This window comes from Paramisgurnus dabryanus, chromosome 2 (genome assembly GCF_030506205.2).
Source record: "Paramisgurnus dabryanus chromosome 2, PD_genome_1.1, whole genome shotgun sequence".
Taxonomy (NCBI): domain Eukaryota; kingdom Metazoa; phylum Chordata; class Actinopteri; order Cypriniformes; family Cobitidae; genus Paramisgurnus; species Paramisgurnus dabryanus.
This window is the reverse complement of record NC_133338.1, coordinates 50,741,365-50,763,054: the sequence shown is the minus strand read 5'-3', so window position 1 is coordinate 50,763,054 and position 21,690 is coordinate 50,741,365. Positions and strand designations below refer to the sequence as shown.

Sequence of the window (21,690 nt, the reverse complement as noted above, 5' to 3'; positions counted from 1 at the left end):
TGTATATGGTCATATGGCGATGGAAAGGTTATGGGATCGATTCCCAGTGAACACACATGCTGATAAAAAAATGTATGCCTTGAATCCACTGTAAGCCACTTGAAAAAGCATTTGCCGAATGCATAAATGTAAATGTCATAAGCTTATTTTTTTTGCAATAATCCAAAAGTCTATAGGAAAAATGAATGCGGTTTTTGGCAAGGGAACCAGTGTCCCGCTAACTTCAGGGTTGGCATACAAAAATACGTCATCCCTGCGGCAGTCTATATTGCCAAAATCTCATGGCATTATGAGGGTGCATGTTAACATAGTGACTGATGCCTTTGTATTTCTGTCTGAACACTGTCCAGATTCACGAGCAGACTGATTCATATTCTGATTCAGAATCATTCTGAATTCAGTTTTCTGGTTTTTCTCCAGACCAAGAAACCAGGTTTATTTGTACGTCCTCTCTGCCAAGCCACAGTTTTAGTCGTTCAAAGACTACAACCTGTTCTGCACATGCTGAACAAACTGTGAACAGACTATAGAGGCATATTTATTCACCTCAACATTTACTTACTGTACATTTATGTCAATCCAAACCTGCGTAACATAAATGAAAAAATTCTGCAGATGTTGACACTTTCCATACAATAAAACTAAATAAAAACTACTATTCATCTTCTTGTGTGTTCTATGGAAGAAAGTTATTCAGGTTTGACATGAATAGGGCGTTTTATGTCTTTGAAGCAGGCAACAATAAGAGGTTCAGGAAACATGTAGTTATTGCTCCATCAACATACTCCAAACCTCTTTTTTATTGGTGGTGCTTGTAAAGGCTCGTGTCACTTATACTATGGGTTACGATTTGTTAAAAACCTCAAGGATGTAACTCCTTTTACATTGCTTTTTTAATGGTAAATGAATCTTGAATTATAAAAAAACGAACACACCTGGTGCTATGCATACACTTGACTAACCCGAAACTCTTTACTTTCCATAGTTTAACAATACAGTACTATACAAACACATCTTTCTTTAATACGGTTCACTTTAAGCTTCATTACTATTTCTATTTGTAAACAAAGCTTTGTGTACTGTTACATGTTGTCTCTTAAAGGAAAACATCACTGTTTTTTCAATATTTTACTATGTTCTTACCTCAACTTAGACGGATTAATGCATATCTATCTTTTTTTAATGCATGCACTTAATCGTTGTACAGCATGCCGTGAATGTGTTAGCATTTAGCCTAGCCCCATTCATTCCTTAGGATCCAAACAGGGATGAATTAAGGAGCCACCAAACACTTCCATGTTTTCCCTATTTAAAGATTGTTACATGAGTAACGTGAATAAAACGTGACAATTTTTTATGTGAACTATATTGTATGGCGGAAGAGCACTAAGTGCTCCTCCGCTATACAATAAAGTTCTCATTTTTATTCGCTTAAAAAAAATCGCAATGTTTTTATTTTTGTGCCACCATACTCGTAAAACTAGTCATGTAACAGTCTTTAAAAAGAGAAAAACATGGAAGTGTTTGGTGGCTTCTAAATTCATCTCTGTTTGGATCCTAAGGAATGAATGGGGCTAGGCTTAATGCTAAAACATTCACGACATGCTGTACAAAGATTAAGTGCACTCATTGAAAAAAAGATAGGTTGTATTAATTTGTCTAAGTTGAGGTAAGAACATAGTAAAATATTGAAAAACGGTGGTGTTTTCCTTTAAGACACAATGTTAAATGCTCCTTCATTTGAAAGTTGCTTTGTATAAAAATGTTTACTTAATGAGTAAAGTTCCTGTATCTCCTTTGGTAAAGCATTTCATTGGGTTTGATACCAGAGAAAAAACATACTGATGAAATGTACACACTTTGGACAAAACCAAATGTACAGTAAACCTCACCATATTCTTAAAAAAACAAAAAACTTGTAGTACAATAAAACCTAACCATAAAAACACAAACACATATCCCTTACATATCTATAATAATCTCCTCTATTGCTCTGGCTCTCGGCCAGAACCTTCAGAACATTTTAAACGGAGCCCAAATTAAAACCAGAGACCGGACCGCAGCCAACATACTCTAAATTTATCCAGCCGTCTCCTCCACACCCCTGAACAACTACTCACAACGCAGACATACACTCCAATTTACAGACTAAGCACACCTCGTTCTTCCTTGAAAACAAATGAGGAAATAGGCAAGATTTGGGTTGCGGAGCGCACGGGGGACGACTTTATTTCCGAAACCTACATGTTGTCTTTCATGCATGGGAAATACGCAGATAACCGAGGGTGGTCCTTCACTCAAGGGTATCTGATTGTTGTGCACTAGTGGATAACTTAACCACTGAGACCAGTTAAACAATACCACCTGCTGAACAAACCCTATTAATAATTGCCAACAAATTGTAATAGCAAGTCCAGTTCGGGTCATCGCATGCTGTCAAATGACTTGCAAATGTTTGGTTGTTAGAGCCAGCAACACATCTGAGGGGAAATCTTTTAAACTTTCATGGATGGATTTCCAATCGTCATTGGATAACTGTGAATCCCAGGTGATGAAGAATGGGGCGAGGTGGAATTGGCTTGATTTCCGGCATAAATCATCTAAACATTCTTAAATAAATGTTTTACCTGTTTTAGGGATAAACTCACTTAAAGGCAGGGTGCACAAACTCTGAAAGCCAATGTTGACATTTGAAATCACCTAAACAAACACGTCCCTACACCAATAGAATCTGGACTTTCTTTTGATAGACCCGCCCCACACATACGCAACCCAGGCAACGATGTCAGTTTGTAGACACGCCCCTTACTGCTGATTGGCTACAAGTGTGTTTTGGTACTCGCCCCGATTCCCTTTCCAAAGCGTTTCTCAAAAAAAGTGCACCCTGCCTTTAATGGAATATTGCAGTGTTCATTACAAACCATTTATCCGTAGTTTATGTCCCCTGATAAACTTCACTCAAAATCTGAAAATCATTCTCTGATGATGTCAGCTAGATGGCTTGGGCGGGAGCATCTGTTAACCCCGCCCCCCTCCAACTGTCAGTCTACTGCGAGTTCCATTTCTGAATGAAATGCCCACTTTTCTATATCCAATCAATTCAGAGTGGAAAACTGAAGCCACACCCCATTATTTTACTTGTGTGATATTCTGTTTCACTCGGAAGTACATCAAAATACAAAGTTAAGTCAATCGTGACTTCCTGTTCACTTCCTGTTGACTTTAAGGATTAGTCCATTTTCTTAAAAAAATCCAGATAATTTACTCACCACCATGTCATCCAAAATGTTGATGCCTTTCTTTGTTCAGTCGAGAAGAAATTATGTTTTTTGAGAAAAACATTCAAGGATTTTTCTCATTTTAATGGACTTTAATGGACCCCAACACTTAACAGTTTTAATGAAGTTTAAAATGGCAGTTTAAAAGGACTCCAAACAATCCCAAATGAGGCATAAGGGTCTTATGTAGTGAAACGATTGTCATTTTGGCAAGAAGAATAAAAAATATGCACTTTTAAACTAGGGATGCTCTGATCGATCGGCCGATAATTCTTGCTATGTTTCTCAATGAATTACGGTGAAATGCCACTACATCCAAAAGCCAGGGGGCGCTCTCGTGCAGAAACTCAAAATGTGCTGTAGACGAAGAACAATACAGACGCAGCTGTGATGACACACAGCTCCAGGAAATGGCTTAAGGATATATTTATATTGCTGTTCTTCAAATCTTTTCAGGTATTTTCATGATAATAAAGAATATGTTTAATAATTATGTTTGACGAGTGTTGCTTTTTCAAATGCATGTTATAAACGACTCAAACTAACATTGATTTTAGATCGATAAGGACTTACTGATCAAAAGCCGTAGTACATGAAATAGCTGTAATAAGATCGGCTGTCCGATTCAGATATGTGATCGGCCACGTATTATTAGTGGAGATCGGGACATCCCTATTTTAAACCACTACTTCTCGTCTTCCTCCGTTCGTATGATGCGCCAGCATGACCTCACGTAATGCGTCATCACGTCAAGAGGTCACGGATGACGTATCAAAACTACGCCCCAGTGTTTAGAGTTGGGTCCTAGTCCACCTTTGTCGAGTACGAGTCAAGACCAAGTCCTTAAACATCAAGTCCGAGTCCAAGTCCAAGTCCAAAAGGGTCCGAGTTGGACTCAAGTCCCAGTTCTTAAAGGCCGAGTCCAAGTCGAGTCCGCCCGAGTCCAGAAAGTAATTAAATTGAAAAAAGATACAAAATTTGTATTGTAAATGGTTACTTTCTATTAATACTTTAACCTTTCAACCCATTTAACCAATGGCAATATAAAAATGTAATAAAAATACCTCTTTTGCATCATGTCATTGCCCTTGAACATTTTTATTCTATGTAAACTAGTTTCCTATCAAAACTGATTTCAAAGAAAATAATGGGATATAGAGGTATCTTCTTTTTTCCAGATGTCATGCAAATAAATTCTCTATGATTTTCGTAAGCAAAACAAATTATTGCTGACTTTGGGACATCGTGCTAGCCACGCATTGATGTGTGTGATGTGTTTGTCTGCAAGTATGATGCGACTGACTGCTGCCTGCCAGTGTGTTGCAGTAAAATAACAGGAGGGGAGACGGTCCCGTACACACTGCATATTAATTCGGTTGTCACTTCACCTTTTAATGCTTAATCCTGTTCTGTACACACACACACTTCAGTAATTTACAGTATTTACGTACAAAAAAGCTGAGGACCTGGCAACACTGCAAGACCGCGCGCTGTGAAGCAGCCTCACAAAAGAAGCGTACAATACACAACGCCCGGACAGAGGTTCATTGCAAAACACAATGCTGTTAGATTATTTTGGTCAAAGCTGTGAGTAATAAGCACGCGAGACGGCAGAACGTTGCTATGGTTATTTCTGTGTCAATCATCACATTGTCTTGTTCTGTACAGACATGAAACGAACATTTAGGGGATTCACTCCCGCATTTAAATGCGGTTGTCACTCTCGAAAGTTTGCAGTGTGTACGAGACGAGACATTCATTACTTTCTCATCTCAAGTTCATGCTGTTTTTTCACATGACGTGGACTCGACTGTACTCGGGATATTTTCCGAGTCCAAAATGTCCAAGTCCGTGTCAAGTCCGAGTACAAATTCACCCGAGTGCGTGACAAGTCCGAGTTCATTCAAAATTGGACTCGAGTCCGGACTCGAGTCCGAGTCCAAGTTCGAGTACCCCAACTCTACCAGTGTTTACAAGTGTGAAGAAAGAGGACTGTTTTGACGTTGTTGTATGTGGAATGATACTGTACTAATTAATGTCTTTGTGTCAGTTTATTGTTTAAAATGGTCCGCAAATGTGCGTTTCATATATGTAACACTTGACCTTCCTACGTTATTACGCAATTACGTGAGGTCGTGCTGGCTCGTCACACAACCGGAGGAAGATGAGAAGTTGTGGTTTAAAGTGCATAATTTTTATTTTTCTTACCAAAAATGACAATCGTTTCGCTAGATAAGACCCCTATGCCTCGTTTGGGATCTTTTAGGGTCCTTTGAAACTGCAATTTTTATTAAAACTGTTAAGTGTTGGGGTCCATTAAAGTCCATTAAATGAGAAAAATCTTGGAATGTTTTCCTCAAAAAACATAATTTCTTCTCAACTGAACAAAGAAAGACATCAACATTTTGGATGAAATGGTGGTGAATAAATTATCTGGATTTTTTTTTTTTAAGAAAATGGACTAATCCTTTAATATATTGGGTCATTTTACTCAGTTAAATAATTTTTTTTATATCTATAGGCTACTTGAAAACAAGACAAAAATACCAATACATTCATTTTTTACAGTATATTGAACTTGGCTGACTCTCTTTTAAAATCCAAAGTAAGCTGATATCTGATAAAAGAGTATTTACTTCTTAGTATTAATATCAAAAAATTATTTTAATTGCCTGAATTAAGACGGAAACAGTTTCATAACCAGTAATAAATATTTATGTCTGGTAACTGATTAAATTCAAATCATCACTATTGGTAGATTTGTTAATTTTAGCCCCTTGCTATTCCATTGAACTTCCTCCAAAAGCAAAACAATTCAACATGTGGAAGGAAGGAGAACAAGCACATGCTGCAGTCCCTGTTTTCATATAAAAACAACAATTGAATACAACTCGACACAGAGAACGCTCCCTTCATGCGAGAGGAAATCACATGACATTACATGACCACAAAACAGCAAACTCCAGCAAAAGACACAAAGAAAATGAAGTCAGATGTTTCTCCTGATCAACTCCAGACTGCAGAGTCTTTCTCATTTTATAGAGATCTGCCACTTAACAAAAACCAGCACTGGGGTTTTTACAGCCCAAATCGTAACAGGGCACGATTAAGAGCAGGCCGACCTCACCAGGTCTCTACCTGCATGTCAGGTCTTTCACCTGGAACCATGAACTTTTATTGTTTCACAGTCTGACCTGCTTTCATTTAGAGAGCTCTGCAGCGGATGAGCGAATCTTAACAAAGCTGTCAAGAATTTTAAGGTTGTATTTCAGCACACAATTTACGGTACATCTCTGAAGATCGCATAATCACAACACAATGTTTGTCTTAATGCAGGACAGCTATGATCTCCAGCTCACCTTGAAAACGAACATCTCTCCCCTCAGCATTGTGACCGTGTCGAAATTGCCCTCACAGATGTTGGGGCCGTAGTGATCGGGTCGATCGGTGGTCCTGGGCTTGTCTGGACGGCGCGGGGGTGATCCGGGTGGGCTTTTAGGTGGGGTGGGTGCTCTGGGGCCTGGCTGGGCCGGTCGACGTGGGGTCACAGTGGGGAGCGCCTGAGTTGGGGAACTGTTAGGAAGTCCTAGAAGAATAAAATATTAAAGAGACTTTTCAAAAGAGTATCATTATTCAGCAACTGTAGAAAAAGTATCAAATCCCTACTAAAAAAAGACCAACTAAAACCAGCCTAACCTGCTTGACTGGTTTTAGCTGGACTCCCAGTCTGATTTTAACTGGGTAGGCTGATAAAACAAAGTGGTTTTTTTTTAGACTTTTTAGCTGGTCAGGCTGGAAAGCCAGCTGATCCACCAGATTCAACCAGCTTGACTAGGCTGGAGGCTTAGCCAGCTTAGCTATAATGGTTGGTTGGTTGGTCTTGGCTGGCATAAGATGAAAGTAGCTGGTTTAAACTGGTCCTCCCAGCCAGGCAAAGCTGGTTATTGCTATTCTTCCACCCTGGTTAAGCTGGTGGGTCAGTTGGTTTTAGCTAGTGGAACAGCTGGTCTCCCAGCCTGACCAGCTAAATACAGCTTGGCCAGCTAAACAAAATTGAGCCAAAACCCCTCTAAAACAAGCCTGTTACCAGGCTGGGAGACAGGCTGGTTTTAGTTGTTTTTTTTCAGTAGGGATAATATATGCAAATATAGTCATGAAGATATTATGGTCCCTAGATATGTGTCTATGTAGCTTGGTTGAAAGGTTATGGGATCGATTCCCAAAGAACACACATGCTGATAAAAAAATGTATGCTTTGAATCCACTGTAAGTCACTTCAAAAAGTGTTTTCCAAATGCATATATGTAAATGTAATGCAGATATGTTTAACGTCCTTCCTTTGTCAAAATCCTGCCAGATCCTTGTTTGTATTTAGATCTAGTCATCATGGCAGGGTTCTGACAGTACAATGTTTTATGTGGGAGATGCGTGGTTTTAGTATTGGTTTATTCTGACCACGCATTTCCCGGGTCTCGTCACTTTTCCCCGATCCCTTACTATTTCCAGGTGTTTGTAATTTACTTTCTCCCTATTTAAGAGTCCTTGTGTTTGTTGTCCAGTGCGGGTTCGTCAGTGTTACGCTGTTGGTCTTTGAGTCTTCCAGTATATATCTTATGTTCCAGTTTATGTTTAGTGTTTTGTTTAAGTAATAGTGTTTAGTGTAGTCTTGTTAGGTTTGTGTTTGCCCTGTTCTGTTTGCCCAATCGTGGGTTTTTGTTTTTCTGTTTGTACCCTGTTTGTTTAATAAAGTCCTGTGTTGTTTCATCACATCCGCACTTGGGTTCTTCCTCGATTCAAACACTGACATCTTTAAATGTGTGGGACTTCTTTACCCATATATAATATAATTTTTATATATAAACCAGCTTGACTAGGCTGGAGGCTTAGCCAGCTTGGCTAAAATAGTTGGTTGGTCTTAGCTGGCCTAAGATGGAAGTTGCTGGTTTAAACTAGTCCTCCCAGCCTGACAAAGCTGGATAAGCTGGTCTTCCAGCCCGGTTAAGCTGGCGGGTCAGTTGGTTTTAGCTAGTGGATCACCTGGCCTCCCAGCCTGACCAGCTAAATACAGTTTGGCCAGCTAAAAAAATTTGGGCCAAAACCCCTCTAAAACCAGCCTGTTAACCAGCTAAAACCAGGCTGGGAGACAGGCTCGCATGCTAATAAAAAGAAATGTAATGCAGATATGTTTAACGTCCTTCCTTGAATACTGTATGTGGGACTTCTTCACCTATTTATTTGTCCTCCACGTGGAAATCGAAGGTGGATAGAGGTGTTCATACCAAAGGATAAAGATTTGAATAAACTCCTAATCCTTTGATTCTTTTTATAATGACTTACTGTGGATTCAACGATATAAGATACTTGACCTAACAAAAGGTTAGCAGACAAAAGGTCACATACTGAAAATACCATCTTGCTCCTCACACACACAAAAATACTGTATGAATCAAAAAAAAAAAAAAAAAAATATATATATATATATATATATATATATATATATATATATATATATATATATATATATATATATATATATTGATTGCAACATAAATATCGCAATGGTAGTATGTAATAATTGAATGATTTTAATACTTTAAAATGTATAGTCAAAGATTTGGGCCGATGCAGATAGCAGAGAAACTGTGAAACAGAGAATCTGATGCTTTCTTTTGCTAAAAAGTATGTGAAACATGTATGTTGGTTATATATTTTTCAGGTTTTTTAATGCATTAAAGCATTACTGTAATGCATATTGTATATTGCATTATTTACCAAATTATCACAATTGCATTTTTCTACAATATCGTGCAGCCGCAGTATGAATAAAACATTATCAAAGTCCATAAACACTAAAGCATCTTAGTGGCAAAGTACGCAAACGGACCATAAAAATAAACATTATAAACTTTACAGCATAACCATGAATAACACGAAAACAACTTGTAAACTACTTTTATAGCTCTGAACCAGAAAACTAAAACCTAACAGCTGTAAATGAGCAGCTGACAAATCACCAATCCATAAAAATTATTATTTAACATCAAGTTCTGTCGTTTCTAAACTCAGAATTTACAAATATATTATGTAAAGAAAAAACATTTTTAATCAACTCAAAATTTCCTCCTATACAAGGATGAATGATTTACAAATAGTCCATGTAGTCTTTTGAAAATTATGAGGTCATAAAAACTGCATGTGTGACCATTATGCAGAAATCAGTTTCAAACTGTTTTAGAGGAAGAACAACACGCTATACTGCAAGACAGTTAAAGTCAACTTCATAAATCTTTATAATGAAGTCAGATTATGCATTTCATCTTTTTAGGCCGTTGCTACTTTTTATAGTCTGTAAGGGAGAAGAAATGATGGAGGAAAGTTAGATCAAGATATGACATAAACCCGACTCAATCCCACACCCCCTCATGCGCACAATGGCTGAAAATATCAGCCATCTCTCATCTCTCAAGCAAAAAAACCCATATAGAGCACATAGGTAATGTTAAAGACATCATGCATGCACAAGGTTACCATAAATCTGCTGAATCCCACGGAGATCATCATCTGGAAGTTCAAAGTTTTCCGTGTCCATCCATTGGTAGAAAGGAGCCATGATAGCCATGGGATTATTGGAGTGTTCCAATCCAAGGGCATGGCCCAGCTCGTGCACCGCCACCAGGAAGAGATCATTACCTGCGGGAGACAGATATTAAATATCACAGGCTGTGGTAGAAAAGAGAGCTGATGGTCAGCAATGAGGTGATTTACTGAGGTCACTGGCGGGGAACGTCTGATGCAACAGTTTATTCATCTTTATTCGTCCTGGGAGATCACAGCTGGACTTTATGTGCAGTCTCGCTTAAAGACACATGATATATAGCGAATCGGGCAGAACATTACATTCTGCTGCGCTTAATGACACAGAAGCGCTTCGCAAAAGTGCTACAGGGCTTATAATGGCTGGAGATGAAATAAGCACAGGGAAGCTATATTGAATCGACTGGGTAAATATGTGAGAGAGGGAGAGAAGACGAGCACTTTAAAGTCGAAATGAAATTAAAATTGAACAAACGCTCCTGGTCTTACTTTGCAGGATCTTAAGCTTCACATTACTCTAAAGGAACATAATGTTTAGCTTCCTAATCTTTCATTATATACTGTGCACAGTATGCAATTGTGGATGACCTGCTACATGTGTAGTGGGTATGAGGTAAGGAACACTGTACTTCTATGTCAAAAGAACTGTAACATCAGCAATGACTTTAAAGGGTTAATTCAACCCAGAATTAACATTTTGTCAATGTTTTCTCATCCTAATGTCAATCCACACCCATACAACCTTTGTTTCTTCTTCGGAACACTAATGAAGATATTTTTGATGAAATCTGAGAGCTTTCTAAGCCCCCATAGACACCAATGCAACTTTTAAGTTCCAGAAAGGCAAAAAAAATGTCAATGTGACAACAGCTGTTCAATCTTCATTTCATGAAGTGGTTAAAAAAATACTTTTTGTGCTCATCAAGTAAGTCTCCAATGCATATATATGAAAGCAGCTCAAGTATTCGTTAAACACCGGCATTGTGCGTCAGCCATAGACATACATATACATAGATACACCATTAATGCCTCGCATCAGAGACTTTCCATGGGTGTTTAAACCACCAAATGTTGACATCTGAGATATCAGTATGGTTAAAAACAATTGGTTAAAACTTTTCATGGTAAGGTTGACATTTGCGTTGGATTGCTCTGACGTATTTACTTCAGAAACAAAGTTGCAGTGTTGTTTAAAAAAATAAAAACTCCATAAGGGTTTGTGCTTAAACAAGTCAAATAATTTGATAATGAAGTATTTAAAGGTGCAGTGTGTCATTTTTTTTTAGAAGAATCTCTTGACAGAAATGCTAAATAATATACAAAACTATATTGTCAGGGGTGTATAAAGACTTTTCATAATGAACCGTTATGTTTTTATTACCTTAGAATGAGACGTTTTTATTTACATACCGAGGGTCAACTTACATGGAAGTCGCCTCGCCATTTTGTGCCGCCATGTTTCTACAGATCCCTTAACGTCCTTGAATTTGAAGTTAACTAAGGTGTGGGAACCCTGATTTAAGCTATATTTTATAAACTTACAGTGTGTACTACATGCTCTAAGCTCACGACGTCACAGACAACAATACTTTAATTCATAGACGATTAATTACTTTTCGGTCATCAGGAATTTCAGTATGGAGATAAAGATTGCAATTTTTCAGTAGTTTTACACTGCACTGTAAGTGTATATTATTATTATTGTTGTTTGTTGTTCGTTTAAGGTATCTGATGTGAGCGTTTGGATCCGGAAGTTGTGCCGTGTGACGTCAGACTTAACAACCGGATAAACAATGCCAGCCATTTACACAGGCCTTATGAAGTCATCAGACAACATTATTAGTGCTAATAGCAGTGTAAAGATAAGTGCTGTACTGAACATCTTTCCTTATAATGCAGTCAGACAGCTCCATCAATGATGGCATTCACAGATACACGATCCTGTGCCGTTCAAAGCGGTCTTGTATGAGAGCCACAATTGTTGAAAGATGCAAGTTCAGAGCGATAGAAGACATCTCTCCTCAGAGCTGTGAAAGTGACCGAGACTTCAACTGCGTCTAACAATGACAATCCTGTAGCCAGACATTACAAACCTACAGAAATACACGTTGGAAAATACAACAGATTCCTTTTGAAATGCTTGATCAGTGAATGTTGCTTTGATTTGATGTCATTTCAAATGCACTGTGCGTCGTGTTGTCAACCAAATTACAGGTTATTAATCTTACATGGGATGATTACATATTGCACTGGAGCTTTTGAAAAACCTGACATCCTATTGCATGTAGACAGAAACACAATCACGTTAATCAGAAGCAATTTGAGCCACTTTTTGAAAGTCATTTTAATGTCAAAATATGTGGCCCAATTCATCTAATTCATTCATATTTTTCTTAAACACTTTACTGTTCTCCAATGCAAAAGAATAAAACTAAATAACGCTTAAAGGGACACTCCACTTTAAAAAAAACTATACTCATTTTCCAGCTCCCCTAGAGTTAAACATTTGATTTTTAACATTTTGGAATCCATTCAGCCGATCTCCGGGTCTGGTGCTACCACTTTTAGCATAGCTTAGCATAATCCATTGAATCTGATTAGACCATTAGCATCGTGCTAAAAAATGAGCAAAGAGTTTCAATATTTTTTCTATTTAAAACTTGACTCTTCTGTAGTTACATCGTGTACTAAGACCGACAGAAAATTAAAAGTTGTGATTTTATAGACCGATATGGCTAACTATACTCTCATTCTGGCGTAATAATCAAGGACTTTGCTGCTGTAACATGGCTGCAGCAGGCGTAGTGATATTACGCACAGCCCGAAAATAGTCCCCTGCCATTGAAAGTTACTAAGGGGGCTATTTTTGTCTTTTAAATAGGAAAAATATCGAAACTATTTGGTTATTTTTGAGTGCTAATGGTCTAATCAGATTGAATGGATTATGCTAAGCTATGCTAAAAGTGGTACAATCAGACATGGAGATCGGCTGAATGGATTCCAAAACGGTAAAAACCAAATATTTAACTGTAGGGGAGCTGGAAAATTAGTATATTTTCAAAAAAGTGGAGTGTCCCTTTTAAGGGCCGCTAACCTTTGTGTTTTCAGCAATATAAAAATAGTCTCTGGTATCCCCAGAATCTGTCTGTAAATTTTCAGCTCAAAGTACATCACAGATCTACGGAAGAGGATTAGAGCCACTGGTGAAAAAATTATTTGAATTCTGAATTTTTTCTCAGAATTCTGACTTTAATCTCAGAATTCTGACTTAAATCTCAGAATTCTGAGATTAAAGTCAGAATTCTGAGATTAAAGTCAGAATTCTGAGAATAAAGTCAGAATTCAAATTCTGAGTTTAAAGTCAGAATTCTGAGTTTAAAGTCAGAATTCTGAGTTTAAAGTCAGAATTCTGAGAATAAAGTCAGAATTCAAATTCTGAGATTAAAGTTAGAATTCTGAGATTAAAGTCAGAATTCTGAGAATGAAGTCAGAATTCATATTCTGAGATTAAAGTTAGAATTCTGAGATTAAAGTCAGAATTCTGAGATTAAAGTCAGAATTCTGAGATTAAAGTCAGAATTATGAGAATAAAGTCAGAATTCTGAGAATAAAGTCAGAATTCAAATTTTGAGTTTAAAGTCAGAATTCTGAGTTTAAAGTCAGAATTCTGAGATTAAAGTCAGAATTCTGAGAATAAAGTCAGAATTCAAATTCTGAGATTAAAGTCAGAATTCTGAGATTAAAGTCAGAATTCTGAGAATGAAGTCAGAATTCATATTCTGAGATTAAAGTTAGAATTCTGAGATTAAAGTCAGAATTCTGAGATTAAAGTCAGAATTCTGAGATTAAAGTCAGAATTCTGAGATTAAAGTCAGAATTCTGAGAATAAAGTCAGAATTCAAATTCTGAGTTTAAAGTCAGAATTCTGAGTTTAAAGTCAGAATTCTGAGAAAAAAGTCAGAATTCTGAGATTAAAGTCAGAATTCTGAGAATAAAGTCAGAATTCTGAGAATAAAGTCAGAATTCAAATTTTGAGTTTAAAGTCAGAATTCTGAGTTTAAAGTCAGAATTCTGAGATTAAAGTCAGAATTCTGAGATTAAAGTCAGAATTCTGAGATTAAAGTCAGAATTCTGAGTTAAAAGTCAGAATTCTGAGATTAAAGTCAGAATTCTGAGATTAAAGTCAGAATTAAAAAAAAAATTCACTAGTGGCCCTAATCCTCTTCCGTACAGATCTTTCATTATATGATGTAAACATGGCCATTTGTGGCTGCAATGAAAATCGCACTGTTTTTATGTGTGTTTCTTTAAATGCAAATAAAGCTGTTGTTCCCCTCCCCGTTTGTAAAGTATGGGATAGAGCGCTTACACATGTGCTTGGACTACATCAAAACATGTGTCTCTGGCAAAAGTTCGGTCTACGCGCTCATAAGGCGGAGTCTGTGAGCGGTCATGGGTTGGGTGTAATCAATGTGACATCACATTGATATGGGATCCCCAACAGCCTGTTTTGTGTGACTGTTGCGGTTCAAAGGAGATTACACAAAGAAGAATAGATGGATTTGTATAATAAAAAAGGTTTCTGCACACACACTGGTGTCTCATTTTTTGCTAGAAACACATTTAAAATGCATTTTCTAGGCTTTAAGAGTCTCCAGGCATCGTCTTGATGCTGAATCACGCTCCTCACACAGTCAAGCATCTGTCTGGAATGACATCATCCACCTCCACAGACATATGAATTCCTCAGATCATTGAATCTCTTTGATAGACACAAGAGCACACAAGTACACTAGCCAGCCACTTGGCATTTAGAGTGAATACATGACATGAAACTAAGCTTGCAAATGTGACCTTTTTTTAACTAACAAACTTGAAAAGTCCGCACTTGATTTTGGTGGTCGAGTTTAAACATTAGAAAAACTCTGAACGAAGTTATAATTTTTTTTTTACGTTGCATGAATTCATGTTCCCCATTCATGATGACACATAATAATAGGTTATCAGTGGCGGCTCGTGACTGCCCTTCCAAGGGGCGCAAATTCAAAATATGTGTTCGGAGTGTCTTGTGTGTTGCTTGTGTTTTCAAAATATGTTTTGTTGCATCATGTGAACCATGTCCATCACGTGTTTTGTCAAAATAAGTGCCTGCTGCATACGCGTCAAAACCATTTATGATAAAAGAGACGCTCACGTTCACAAAATGCACGCAAAACACTCCATTAACAGTAAACTCTGATTACGCATGACATTATGCGAGTATCTGACAAACGCAAGCGTCTCTTTTATCATAAACCCTTTAGACGCGTCTGCAGCAGGCACTTATTTTGACAAGCAACGTGATGCACATAGGTTCACTCGACGCGCCGAACACATATTTTGAAATTACGAACCACACACATGACGGCTACATAAATCTTGTGACGAACTTCGCACCGTGCACCCTCAAAAAAAGAAGTCACCGGCCGCCACTGTAGGTTATACAGAATAGAAAAACATCAAATTCCTAAATGTACGTTTTATTAAAGCTAGTTTAGTTAATTTTTTTCTAAAAATTCAAAACCTACAAAAATTTCTTAAAATGTGTTTAGAAGAACAATGTAATTTATAAAGGTAACTTAAGGGTGAGTAAATGGTGACAGAATTTTCATTTTTGGCTGGACTATCCCTTTAATATTATTACTAGTGTGATCTTTCTGACAGCAGTTTATAAATCACAGATAGTCTTGGTAATTTGGACCTGAGGTGGGAAAATGCTAAGTTAATTTCCAGAACTGCTTTCATTTTTTTTTACCAAAGCACAGCAAATGTCTTACACAGGGTCCTGTCGACTCACCTTGCAAGTTTGCTGAACCAATCGTCCACGGCTCATCCGAGTCAAAGTGAGTATCCCCTCCCATTCCTGGACCGGGGAAGTAAGCGTGCGCCAGAAATCCACCCTCTCCATCAAACGGTGAGCTGTCACCGTGGAAACCAGAGGCGAAGAAGATCATGATATCAGGTTCCTTCCGACGGCCGTATTTGACCTCCAAAAAGGGAATTTCAATGAATGTGAGAGGCGTCACCTTCTGCCACACCTGGAAAGCCCTTCGGATAGCTTCGTACGAGTTGTACTCTCCGATCTTAGGGGTGTAGTTCTGAATACTACAACCACAGCAAAGACCAAAAGAAAAGTTAGATGCGACTAAAAGTTAGATGTGCCACACTGAATCGCGGTACTTACTTAAACACAAATACAAGAACATGGATGTGGTGCATGTACTTAAGAGTAAATGGCACTTACCTAAAAGTCAATTGCGTCTTGTCCCATTTGTGGCCGGTGAGTGCGTATCGTTTCCGCCGGACGTTGGTCTTGATTTGACCTCCAAACTTATCTGGCACACCACAGCGGGGTCTTCTCATAGCACTTTAAAGAGAAAACCAGAAGTGGGCTTAATATAAAGAAAGGTAAAGCATGCACAATGCAAAATGAAGATCCTTTTATTCCCCAACATTGGGTTCTGATCCTATTTCTTAACTTAATGGATATAGCATATTAACTTCTTATTTCTCGGTTTAATTAAAACATGAAACGTATTTACAGACTAGCAGGTTGGTGCAAGGCACCATGAATAAACAAATAGGCATTTTAAATAGGCAACCCTCACAGTGTTTTGAAAGCATAGCCATAGCAATTAAACCTTACCATGAGACTGGTTTAATATAACTTCTACAAAACTGCTCGCCAACCCTGTCTGTACAAAGTTATATATAAACCATCTACTCATGTCATTACAATCCAAAAAATAACCAGACGTTCCTCCACCTCGAGAAGTACTTCCATTTAGATTACATCAAAATACATCTTTATACATGTATACACTTCTCTATATGATCACAGGACGTAACATAAATGGGGAACATAAATGTTTTAGTTGAGATAAGCAACAGCTGCTTGGGTCTAGCAGTGCAGCTGATGTATTGGATTAAGTGATGGAGCGAGTCTCTTACTCGATGGTCTTCGGGTCCATCTCTCCAGTGATCTCCAAGCCATAAAAACGCTGCATGTCGCTAATGGCGTTAGACAGGATTTGGGCCGAGCGCATGGTGGACATCTGCCTGCTGGCCTGAGGGAGGTAGCCGTACATTCGCAGCCATGACTATAAAAAAAGAAAGAGAGACAGAGGAAATTAAAGAGAGACACCAAATTGATACAGTTCAGTTACTTATTTCACATGCAAACAAGACACATCCTAAAAAAGCTTGATCCTGAAGGTCAGGTAATGGTCAAGAACTCAATAAAGGCATGACAATTTAAATACGCATCAGTCTTAATCCACCCTGACAATGGGAGATAAATTCGATACGGTCACACACTGTAAGAACGTCACACCTGTTATACTCGACATATAATACTGGGCCAGACTGTGAGAGACATTTGAGGCGGATGTGAGCCCAGATTGAGGGGTGACGGCACCAGCTGGATTAACAGGGAGAAGTCATTGCTGGGGGATTTTCCTGAGGCTATAGAGACATGCATGAAGTCACAACTCTGTTCCCATCTGGCCCACTTGTGGATAGGATGGGGGATTCCAAAATGCTTGAGGGTCTTATGGCTTCATCGGATGGAGTAAAGGGGGGTGAGGGTTACACTTGTGCTCTTGTGTGTTGCTTCTACTGTTAATCATCCTTAATTAGGTATTTAACACAAATTGGTCAATTAAACTCCTCTTTGTGGAGGGTGCCCTGTGGCGACTGCAACCCGGACGTCCCGAGCCAGACGGTAAAGATAAATCACAAATGAGATCTACTCAATATCTCAATTGTTTCTTCTAGACATAAATCACATTAAATGAAACACTACTATTAAAAAAAAAAACAAGTAATCGTACATCGATACTCTAGATGTGTGACTATCATCTTTAAGATAAGATCTCAGCAATAGTTATGTTTCTATTACACTTCAAATTGCACAAATTGAAACGTTTTTACTTTGCACGAGGCAGTTAGTAAAAGGAATATATCGCAAAAACAAGTTTTTACATTTACAGGTCACCTAACATGCATTAAAGTTACGAATAGGGCTGTCACAATTATTAAATAATTGATTTCAGATCACCGCAATGATTGCACATCTCTCTGAAAAACACAAGGGGGAGCTGCAGCACCTGTATAAACAAGGCATCAGATTATCACATAAAACAATGTGTGAAAATAATTTCATAAACAAACAAAAAAATGTCACAATTTATTAGTCAATTAACCGTCGCCCAAAATTCATAATCGTGACAACTCTAGTCACGAATATTGTTCACAGATGCAAACTTGTGTACGGTAACCTCCCGAAACACCTCAAACATGGTCGCTTCTTGCCATTATTGCTTGGGTTACACTTCTACGTCTTTAAACACTTTTTTTTTAAATAATAATAACCAGCGCGGTGGCCACAATATATGTAAACCTACCAACATTCGTTAGCATGATTTCTGGATTGACTTATGTTTTAGTGGCATAAGATTAGTTAACTCTTTCACCGCCAGCGTTTTTTAAAAAAGTTGCCAGCCAGCCCCAGCGTTTTTCATGATTTTCACCAAAGTTTAATGCCTTCCAGAAAATGTTCTTCTTTAAATATATAAACATACAATATACCAAATGAAAGAACAGACCCTCTGCTTTCAAACAAACAAACAAAAAAAAAAAACGTTTCATCCTACCTTCAGTGGTTCTTTTGTAATCAGCTTTTGAATATGGGTAGGTTTTTGCAAAAACACCACATTTTGAGCAAAAAGCAGATATAATTCCATTTTTATGACGGACTTTTCATAGAGATCCCATTCAGAGCGATCTTTAAAACAGACACGAACATGCAGCCACTTGCCATAGGGCAATACTTCCGGGTTTAAAAAGTTGCGGAATTCCCCTGGTGGATAATAGCGGTATTGCGGAAAGACGGAAAATCTCGTCATTGGCGGGGAAGCGTTTTCTCTTAATTGACGAGATATCTCGTCAATGGCGGTGAAAGAGTTAATAGAAACTGCATCACTCTGCAATAGTTTTTACCGGCTTTTACAAAATATAGTAAAAGTTTTGTGCAAATCTGTAATGAAAACCAGGCTAATGTCTTACGCTACTGTGTGTTTAGGTCTGCCAAGACACTAAAGTTTTCAATCACAAAACCAAATTGCATCTTAAACCTGTGTGTAAGCCAACATTTGTCTCATTTTTTTCATTCCTCATAGGGTAATATAAGAGAAGAATACTTGAAGCTGATACTTGAATGATACTTTAATACTTTAAGAGCTCCATTTGAACAATAAAATGTTCCTCTAGGCTGTTAAACAAACAAAATGAACACATTAAAGTGGTATTAAGATATAATTTATTGATGTCTATTTTTTAACCTACCTCCATTTTCGTTTTCTCCACATACTTAATATAAATGTCAGAACCTCTGTTTTATACTCATTTATTTCTGAGTTGCGGTTCGAGAACCATAAAGAATTTAAATAAATGATCACAGAGGACCAAATTGGATTGCTCTGGATTGTGACAGAGTTGAATTTCACCTGGATTTCATTATAAGAGGCTTAATCTGGAGTCCCACTGGACTCATGAATGTAGGGGTTCAGTGCCTTTATAATGCCCCCCCCCTATCTTTCTACTCTATAATCAGTGCTGTCACACAGTTGCTTGGTCTGATCCCCCTTTACCATGGCCACAGTAAACACAGGCCTTTGTGTGAAACTCTGAGCATTGTGACGGTAGCTGAGTCAAAAAGTTGAACGGATGGTCTTGTTTCTAGCCATGGATATTATGCCCACCGCCAATATGTAGATCTGGAAATCTCATGTAACACAGCATACATGAGCAAGTCTAGGATACTGCAACACAGGCCCAAATTTCTCATCACTTTCCTGGTCTTGCCCCTTATAACATTCCCTTTTATAAAAAGAGAGACAATCTGGGAATCAAACCTATTGCCTTAACTTTGCTAATGGGTGATTTTCGCGAAATCGGACTTATGAGGTGTCATGAAACATTTTGATAAAAAAAGTAAATGCAAAGAGTATCAAAATAAGAAACATACAGTCACAAACACATGTACTATTCTGCACATGATTTCAAATGACATCATACAAACCAATTTTGTTTTTTCCCACATTTAAGGGGAACATTTTTATTACCGCAACGTGTCCATGACTAGATTTGGGTTCTTTGACATGGAAATATTTATAATTAAAAAATCTAAAAAATAAAAACCTTCAGTGCATGTTATACTATAAACATTTACAGTAAAGAAACATGTGGTATTTGGTGATCATTGGTAAATGTAGAGACAATAATAAGGAATATAAATGTGTCCAAGAAAAATGTTCTCATCCTCCGCAACAATTTTCAATCATTGTTTAAGCCCTCAAGGAACTAACATTTTTTTTAAAAATAAAAAATTGTTGGAAGGGACATAATTGACTGTGACACTCAAGATGGCTACCAGGTAAGCAGTTCTTATTTTTTCTCTCCAGATAAAAGTTAAAATTTTGTTTGTCATACCTAGACAACTTTTTAGTTCTCATAACCGAAACATGAGTTTGTAAATGCATACATTTAAAATAATTTCATGTTGCAGTAATGATCATTTTTGATAATGATAATCTAAAAAATAAAATAATTCTATAGGAAATATTTTTTTAAATTCTCTAAAAATAATGGTTATAGTAAGTTCAGAGCTTAATCTTATATGTGCAAAAAAAGCTTCAGAGGCTTTTAAAAAAAATCTGATGCTGGACACCTTCTAAATCTGGATTTCGTGAAAATCTCCCTAATATATAAATATATATTTTGCTTCATATCATGAAAATCAGACTTTTTCCATGTTTAAGTGCTATAATTGGGTCCCCAGTGCTTTTATCAACCTAGAAAATGTGAAAAAGATCAACCCAGTAACTTAGTTTTGGTAAACCATTCTCTACAAGCTTGTCATTGAAAATTTGGCTCCCCTTATGATGTCAGAAGGGGATAATACCGCCTCTTAATCTGCACTGTCCAACCACGGCACTGCCATTTTGTGCAGATATGCTAATTTGCATTTAAAAGGACACGCCCAAAAACAGCACATTTTTGCTCACACCTACAAAGTAGCAATTTTAACAAATTATCTATATGGTATTTTGAGCTAAAACATCACATACGTATTCTAGAGACACCAAAGATTTATTTGACATCTTAAAAAAGTTTAACCAAAAAAGTATCCTCAGATGTCAAATTCACGCTGGTCACAATCATGTTTGTATCAGCCTACAGACTTGAAGAAAGGAAGTGCTAAAGAGCTGTTCAGTGAAGGACACACCTCACCCTATAGATAAGACTGGGTTTCTTTCAGTCAGTCTGAGCCCTGGGGCTTTTAACAGGGCAAGAGGTTGAAGGGTGTGTGAGTACTCCCACAAAAGGAGAAACACATTAACCCAGTGTTCTGCTTGCTGTCTCACACAAAATAACAACTTTTGAGGTTTCTATATTCTTTGTTTCCTATCTCAAGGGCACCTAAAGTCATTCTGCTAGATATTCATTAAAGGACCCTGTCACGAATGCCAAGTTCTGCGGTGCTTGAGATAAGCAAAGGCCCCTTTCAAAGCATAAAGTATTTCAGCGTCCACCATCACAACATCCCATGTCTTGCATACAGAGTAAGTTTGCAAGGAAAGAGAGGCACGGAGAGTCATCTTTCTCTCCGATCAAACGTCGTGCCAGCCGTTGCCTCAATGGGACCTTGAGAGTGTCTGCCAATAGCACGTCCTCCAGGAACCTGTGATTCACAACGCACTGTAAAAAGACTCAGGTT

General features: G+C 37.7%; 1 protein-coding gene across 1 annotated transcript in view; it reads right to left on the bottom strand.

The window, feature by feature from the left end:
• The window catches only part of mmp15b (matrix metallopeptidase 15b), a 44,164-nt gene that overhangs the window by 12,851 nt on the left and 9,623 nt on the right, over positions 1-21,690 (bottom strand). The window contains exons 2-6 of the mRNA XM_065261569.2: positions 16,863-17,011; positions 16,156-16,278; positions 15,709-16,016; positions 9,807-9,968; positions 6,638-6,864 (exon numbers count right to left, since the gene is read on the bottom strand). Coding sequence (XP_065117641.1) covers positions 6,638-6,864; positions 9,807-9,968; positions 15,709-16,016; positions 16,156-16,278; positions 16,863-17,011 — 969 coding nt within the window. The remainder of the gene's footprint in view (positions 1-6,637; positions 6,865-9,806; positions 9,969-15,708; positions 16,017-16,155; positions 16,279-16,862; positions 17,012-21,690) is intronic.